The sequence below is a fragment of the Larus michahellis genome, chromosome 1 (genome assembly GCF_964199755.1).
Source record: "Larus michahellis chromosome 1, bLarMic1.1, whole genome shotgun sequence".
Classification (NCBI taxonomy): Eukaryota; Metazoa; Chordata; class Aves; order Charadriiformes; family Laridae; genus Larus; species Larus michahellis.
Window position 1 is genome coordinate 36,605,457 of NC_133896.1, and position 8,141 is coordinate 36,613,597.

The 8,141-nt window shown below is 34.8% G+C and overlaps 1 protein-coding gene across 2 annotated transcripts in view; it reads left to right on the top strand.

Moving 5' to 3' along the window:
- The window catches only part of MON2 (MON2 homolog, regulator of endosome-to-Golgi trafficking), a 74,603-nt gene that overhangs the window by 14,135 nt on the left and 52,327 nt on the right, over positions 1-8,141 (top strand). For both annotated transcript variants that reach the window (XM_074571643.1, XM_074571668.1), the window contains exons 2-4: positions 1,598-1,661; positions 6,347-6,474; positions 7,342-7,473. In XM_074571643.1, the coding sequence (XP_074427744.1) occupies positions 1,598-1,661; positions 6,347-6,474; positions 7,342-7,473 (324 nt within the window). The remainder of the gene's footprint in view (positions 1-1,597; positions 1,662-6,346; positions 6,475-7,341; positions 7,474-8,141) is intronic.

Genomic DNA, 8,141 nt, shown 5'->3' on the forward strand with positions numbered 1-8,141 from the left:
ATGAATCTCTTCAGTGATGCTAAGGCACTCTTTCTATGTTTGTTTTGGGAAATGGAGGGGGGAAAAAAAAAAAAGGAAGTTGAAAATTTCAGTTCCACATTTCTAATATAGCTATTTTGAGAAATATGTATATAAACTCTTAATTAAAATATTTGATTTTCGGTTTATACAGTCATCTTAACCTGACTTTCTGGGAAATCTTGTTGGAGTAGTGTTTGATGGAGGGGAAGTATTACTGCTTGGTAGAACTTCATGTACTGTTGCTTTCTTATTTCTGCTGCCGCAGCTTGTCTGCTTCTCTAATCTGTTTTCTACAGTGATGTCACATTTCTTTAAATAGTAGTATCAGAGGAAAAATGGAAATGTTTGGTGTGGGAAGTACACAGAAATATGAAGCTGAAATAAAAGGGGAAATGTACTTTCAAATTTCAAAATACTTTCAAAGAGTATTTTCCAGCAATTTGTGTCCTATTGCTTGGGAAAACCTGTTGCATTTATTTTGGCGCACAGTGTATTGAACATGATTCTTTTAATTGTTTCCAGAAGTTTAAGGGAATTAAAAAATGGAAATTTGCAATGTATTTTTCTGCTTTTTACACAAAACTTGACAGAAATCATAATTTTGAAATACGAAGCCTCGGCGTGATGTTTTCGATGTGGCTTGATTTCATTAGAAAACATGACTATAGTGATTTCTGCCGGGAGGTGTTTGTGGACAATTGAAGAGAGAAGTGCTTGTCCCTGGCAGCAGTAGGTGATCTTCTCAGTGGGCTGCTCAGCTCTGCAGCTCCTGGTTGGGGTCCAGCCAGTCCGCGTGCTCCCATCCCTCAACACGCGCGTCTGCGGCCCCTGGTCCCGCTGCAGGGGTGCACGAGGGAGAGGAGGATGCTGTTGGTCTTACGGTCGGACTTACGGGGAAAGGGGAGGAGCTGTTCGTGTGGATTGTATGGCACGTCAGGAAGATTGGAGAGTGTTGTTAGGAAGGTTTCTTCATGGCACTGCCCTGGGATAATTTGTATAAGGAATTCGGGGTACAAAATCCATGGGAAAATCGCTTCCATTCTGATACTCGTAGTTAGTAAAAATTAGCTGTCAAACAGAAAATACTGCTACCCAATTGGAAGAACAGTGATGAATATTCAAGTTTTGTGCACCACATCCAGTTTATTAACTGGATTTCATTGCTTAAGTGTCAAATATTAAGCATTGATGTAATTACTGATATTCTCAGTTTCTTTAGTATTTCAATCTGATGAATGTGACAGATTATATGTTGTGGTAGTTGTTTCACAGTTTGAAGTTGTTTTTATGTTTACTGGAGATTTTTCTCAGCATTTGTAGACTGAAAAGTAATAAAATAAAAATTGTGTTTTCTAAAAATTCTAAACCTCAGAATATACCCCTTCCTGTGGAATTCTGGAAGGGAATTCCAGAAGCTACAGATTTCACTTCTGCACTAGCTCTGCTTACTGAAAACACTATAAAAATGTTTTTGCTTTGAGACAATACACTTTTATTTATTATAGGTATGCTTATTTCTTTCCAGATATTGATGTAGGAAATAGCATCTAAACTACTTATTTTCTTTCTCTTACAGGCTGCTGAATCAGGAATAATAAAAGTGAAAACAATAGCTGCAAGGAACACTGACATTTTGGCAGGTAATTATTTGCAAGGCAATGGGAAAAATAAATCTGGGTTACAGATCAAAATGTTAAAAAGATGTCTTGGGTATGTGTAATAATTCTACATGTCTTTTAGTGTGTGCTATATCAGGGATGCTTTACTTTTTGGCACCTAGCAAAAAATACAGTAGCATGAGAATTTTTGAATCCTACTTCTGTTTATTTCTTGTTAGTCCCATACTGATGCTGAGGAAGGTCTCCATTTTCAGTTGTAGCTCTACAAAAGTAACCATCCACTTATTAAAATAGGATTAAATGCTTAGGCTCCAAATTATCAATATCTTATTCACTGTGTACGTTCACCACAGCTGTTGTTGAGTGCTCTGTGTGGAGTTCTGCAGTGCGATCCTCATCTGTGTGTTCAGTATGAGAGTCTAGCCTTTGGAGACTTGTACCTGGCAGGCAAAGTTCCCTCTTAATCTGCGACAAAGTCATTCAATTTAAGATGTACCATTGCCTTGAGGGACAGGAGATATCTTGTGAGTTGCAGCTTTGTAAGTGCTTAAAACAGTATCTCTGATTTTCTTCAGCTTTATTAAATAGCATGTAAATTGATGGCTTCTTGCCAATTGCTGGTGAAGCCTTCGGCCAGATTTGAATGTCCCTGTATTAATATTTGAGTGTCTACTCCATCTGTAGTCAAAATCCTTAAAACACTAAATTATCTAAAAGGTCTAAATGAAATAGATGTATAACTATTTCTTGTTTTGAGGTATGTAAATCAGATATTGATAAGGAGGCACTTTCTAGAATTATTTGAAGTAGCAGTCCCACCCCTCAGTATTTCACTTTAATGCCTCTTTTTTATTTGTTTATTTTCTTTGTTTTTACTGCTGTCATGAATGCTGACATAAGTGGGAAAACTATGCCAGGTAATGTCAGCTATGCATCAAAATACACAAATGAACAAGAGAGATCTCTAGTTAGCCATTTGGGAAGCTGTCAACATTCTTTGGCATATTACTGTGTAAAGAACTTTATATTTTAGAAAGCTAGTTTGTAATCCTGCAAAACTCTTTGTTTTTTAGTCTTAATTTCAAAGCAAAGAGATGTGAAAGATCATTGATTTTGGGCATGGAGACACAGTCTTTACTTTTATCTTTCTGAGGGTACATTTTCTGGTATTTTGTCCAATTTTGTAAGTACTTTTTCCTTTGGAAGGTTTAAGATAGACTGTAGTTGGTATTTGTTTCATTCATCAAAAAAATTGCACAGATTTGTTGTTACGAGGTTTGGAAAACCAGCAGGTCCTAAAAGTTATTTTGATTAGTTAATCTTTGCTAATAGCATAATAACCTTTTTCCCAGTAAGAAACTGCAGAAACAGAGGGGAACATATACTTTGCCTGCACATTATCTTAACTTTCCACGGTTTAAACACAATACCATTAAATATTCCTAATTCTTTATGGACTCTTATATTTTCTAAAGTATCATCACTTGTAACCTCATCTTGTAGATAAGTTAATGTCAAGATCTCTGTTGTCTTCCTACCTGCTATTTAAAAGTTTTTTTGGAGGAAGGTAGTATGTATGTTTTAGTAATAATAAAGCTGCAAAAGGCTACTGTAATTGTGAAAGCTAGTGAAGTAAATAATTTTTGACTGCTAGATGATTTAGGAACATCTACTAGACATTCTAGTAATCCAAATAAATATTTTGATCAAGATATGGTTTTTCTTTATATGTTGATGTAAACTGTCATTTCACTCAAATAGATGAGAACAACTGTATCAGGTTGTTTTGTGTAAGCTGACCTGATGCTTTCTTGAAGCGTTACAACATGTAAGATTATAATTATTAGGAAAATAGGTGATAATTATTAGGAAATGACAAATACACAGAGGTATTACTATGTCTGGTGAGTTGCGTTTAACTTGCCAGAACTCTAAAGTCATTGATCTAACTTCTTTTTTTCTTTTGGAAAAGTTAAGTTGAGCAGTTTCAAAGTCTTCATTCTTGGAAGTCTGTGTATGCTTTATAATTCATTTATGAGAATTTGAATAATTCCAAAAGAGAAGTCAACTTGTGCTTTGTATCACAAGAGATACATGTGAAAATTCATTTCCACATAGCTCTGAGATGTGCAATTCATACTTTTGTTTTAGTTCTTTATTTAGTTCTTTTAAAAAATTAGAGTTATAATCTTATCAATGGAATGAAGGAGTAAGTTTTACTTTCCCAAAACTTCTATTTTGATGTGGTTCATTATGATAGATTTCTTTTTCAATATATTTTTACAAAATTTTGGTAGCAAAATGGAAACAGACCTGGATATAAGAAAAATTTGGTGTATTTCAAGACTGATGGTAATAAAATGATCGGTACCAAACCAGATCTACGAAACATTAATTTTTAAGCTTCATAAAAATCCTTGTCTAAATCCTGTTGTGAGATTATTGTTTTTAATGGATTATAGGAAGAACACTGTGAAAGGTTTAAATTTTTCTGTCTTGTTATCTGTTAACTCTCATGCCATTTTTGCCATTCAGAACTTTATCATGAGTCTTATGTTAAGGATAAATGTTTTGCGGTATCTTTTTAAAAATTTTGCTTCCTTCTTTCTGCTTGATGGTTAAAATTTAGTGGCAATTCAGAAACTTATATGAGTGAAGAAGCATTTGTGCCCATGTTAGAATGAACTCTCTAGGCTCAGTCAGCCACGTGTTGTAGGTGTTCATAGATGATAAAGGCAGCTTAAACATCTAGCTCACATGTAGACACTGACAATTAGATGCCTAAATTACATGTCTTAATTCAGAACAAACTTCCATATTTGATGAAGTAGCCAATGTTTTGGTTTTAATCCGAGAATCGTGGGGTGTTTCATAAGAGAATGGCATTGGTGGATATGGTTTTACTGTATATTTTAAAAGCAGATTTATTTGCTTTGTAGTTCAATAAAAAAAAAAGTTGACATCAAAGCAGATTGTTAAACAGGCAGTGAACTGATGTATTCATTCACATTTATGCTCACAGTTTAGCATTTGGTGCAAGGTCAGCCTCTGTCAACTGGACATAGAGCCTATACTGGCTCTGAAGAGACTGACGAAACTATGGACTGTATATGTGTTAATATCACCCTGTAAGAGCTATTACCTTATAGAAAGTTGGCATCTATAATTTATACAAGTCTTATTATTTTCATAGAAACTTGTTAGTCATGTTAGTTAATGCCTCAGTTTAAAAATATCACTAAAATATATTTTTGTAGCTTTTATCTTGATATTATTTTTTTTCCAAATCAGTTGTAGTCATACTTAATGGCTCTTGAGAGCCAAACTTCAAATTGTTCAACAGAAAAAAATGAAATTGATCATGTTTGCATTTTTATGTGATAATGTATCTTTTGTTTGTTTGTGGTAAGATCTGTGCTCTAAAAATGTGTGTGAAACTTTTTCATGAACGTATTTATCTTATTACACGTAGACTAAAACACAGTGGATGACATCCAGTATAAGAACACACAATGAACTTTCAACTGTGAGGAAGTTTTTAGTATCTGTAATGGTGATGAACAGCTAAAATCTTAAGTTTTCATGAATGAACAGCTACACACAAACAGAAAAACACTCACTGGTCTGAGTCATGCTTTCCATTCATATTTCAGAAATATTGTCTTCCTCTTTTTTTTTCATTTTGTGAAGCTTATCTCAGATTTCTAAAATTACTTGTGTGGGGAAAAACTTTTTAAAATGTCAGTGTGGAATGTTGTATTCATTGTGAAGATTTTTTTTTTTTTTTTTTCTAAAAGGTTGAAAAATTTGCAGCCAGATTTATGTACCCAGGATACAAACAGCCCAGTCTCTTTCTCCTCCTCTTTTGTCAGTAGCATTCTGCTATCAGCCTGGAGAAAAGAAGGCTCCGGGGAGACCTTATAGCAGTCTTTCAGTACTTAGAGGCGTATAGGAAAGATGGGGAGGGACTCTTTATTAGGGAGTGTGGCAATAGGACGAGGGGTAATGGTTTTAAACTGAAAGAGGGGAGATTTAGATTAGATACTAGGAAGAAATTATTTACTCTGGGTGTGGTGCGACACTGGCACAGGTTGCCCAGGGAAGCTGTGAATGCCCCATCCCTGGAAGTGTTCAAGGCCAGGCTGGATGGGGCTTTGAGCAACGTGGTCTAATGGGAGGTGTCCCTGTCCATGGCAGGAGGGTTGGAACTAGATGATCTTCAAGATCCCTTCCAACTCTAACCATTCTATGATTCTCTTCCCCCTTGTTCCATGTGCTCTTCGTGCCATGCTTTGTGTTGCTTTTGAATTCGGTGCTGAGGTGAAGCAGAGCAGGAGAAGGCTAACAGTCTAAAGCTGCTCACCACTCCAAGGCCAGAGAAAGCTCTGGGGTGGGCAGAGCCTTACAGCTTCTTACTAACCAAATGGGCTCTTAAGTGGACATTTTGGATTTGGAAAGAGAAAGTCACTTGAGTGTGTAAGAGTGCTTGAAGGTGCTTGGGATTTGAGCCTCAGCCAGGGTAATTATGGAAGTGAGCTGTGGCAGCCCAATGTCTGTCTTCACTTGGCTTTTCCCTGTGGTGCAAGGGTAAATCCCAAACTTCCAAGACTGGAGATTGCTTTTTGTTAATAGATATGATTAACAAATTTTGCATTGTATTTTTCAAAGTATTAACTGTTGACTGCTTCCATATCTCTTTTTGAAAGCATTGAAAGAGAACAGCTCAGAGGTAGTGCAGCCTTTTCTAATGGGTTGTGGAACAAAGGAACCAAAGATCACTCAGCTGTGTCTAGCAGCCATACAGAGGCTCATGTCCCATGAAGTTGTTTCAGAGGTAAGATTAATCTTTTCATAAATACATAAATATTTCAGTGTGAGAAATACAGAACTCAACCTGAAGGCGAATGCTTGATTTTAGAAGGCTGCTTATATTATAATGAACATAGTCTGGAAAATATTTTACTCATATCTGGTTTTAAAAAATTGTAATTTAAAAGAAAACCTTTTTGACCATTTAAAAAAAAAAAAAAGAGATGAGGAAGCATTAGTAATTTCTAGAAGGAAATCCATGAAAATTCAAACTAGCTCATTTCATTTGCATTCTAACACTGCAGGAACAGAATATGTAATGATCCTGGATAAATATAATTCTTAAAGTTGCATCCACAAAATTTACTCCGTATGATAACATACTTATACTCTATATGATATTGTCTTTTTGTTACATTTTACTTTAAAAAATAAGATAAAATGGATGCACATTTCTCATGATTGTAAATGTCATGGTGTGTTATGGTACTGCATATATAGTGTGTGAAGAAGCTGATGAAAAAATAATGTTAAAATATACTGTCAGTTGTGCTCGCATAATGTTAAATTACACTGTTTTTTTGCTCTGATATGAATGAATTTTGAGGGTAAAATGTCTTTGTACTGTCTCTTCTATATCTCCAAGTAGAAAATGAAGTGCACACTTTGATTTTAACTAAACATTAGAGATTTCTGTCAATTCTTTAAAAATATTTTGGGAAGTTTGTGACAATGAAATTGGCTTTATGTTCTCAATGTAGGCCTGTGGTATAGACAAACATGCAAATTCAGTTATGATATGCATTTATGAGAGTGCTATTCTTACATATGTACACATGATATACCAGTATGTAAATATCTTAATTGGTGGCAAAAAATTATTTCTTTGTAGGCTGCAGCAGGAAACATTATTAATATGCTTTGGCAACTGATGGAAAATAGTCTTGAAGAACTTAAACTGCTCCAGACAGTTCTTGTACTTTTAACAACCAATACAGTTGTGCATGATGAAGCACTGTCCAAGGTAAGAACTTGTTATTGCCAGCTATAGTACTTCAAATATTCAGGAGGAAAAACAGGGAGAAATTTTACGTATGAAGCATCTGGAAATAATGGAATAGAAGGGAGCTTTCTTCATTCTGTTGTGCCCCTATTATCTTTATATCTACACTTTGAAAATGGGATTGCTTTTAGGTTCCTTTTCAATCTGTTTTTTTTTTTTTAATTCCTCCACCATAATACATTTCTGACTTAACGGGAACCTTAAATAAAAACACTGGGCTAATGCCCATCTTTCTTATCTGCTAAATTCGTTGTATGTATGTTTTCAAACTGAAATCAGAGCACATAGTGCGATGTAAGCTCTCACTAATAAAGCAAATATTAGAAGAAGCTGCCTGCCACCCTGCCTTAAATCTCTTTCAGAAGCAGTCCAGTTATTGCTCTTTCAGTCAGAACTGAAATAACTTTATTGTATGATTTTAAACATGTAATATTTTAAATATTATGTTTCAACTAAAACAAAAAATAAGGATTCAGATCGATTTTAATTTTAAATTACAAGACACTTTGCTTGTGTACAATGTTGTTTACCCATCTGTGGATTGTGGTGATGTGTTTAAAATAAATTCCTCTTCTAGATTACATTTAATATTTTTTTTGTCTTTAAAGTGAGAAAGACTTTTTATTTTT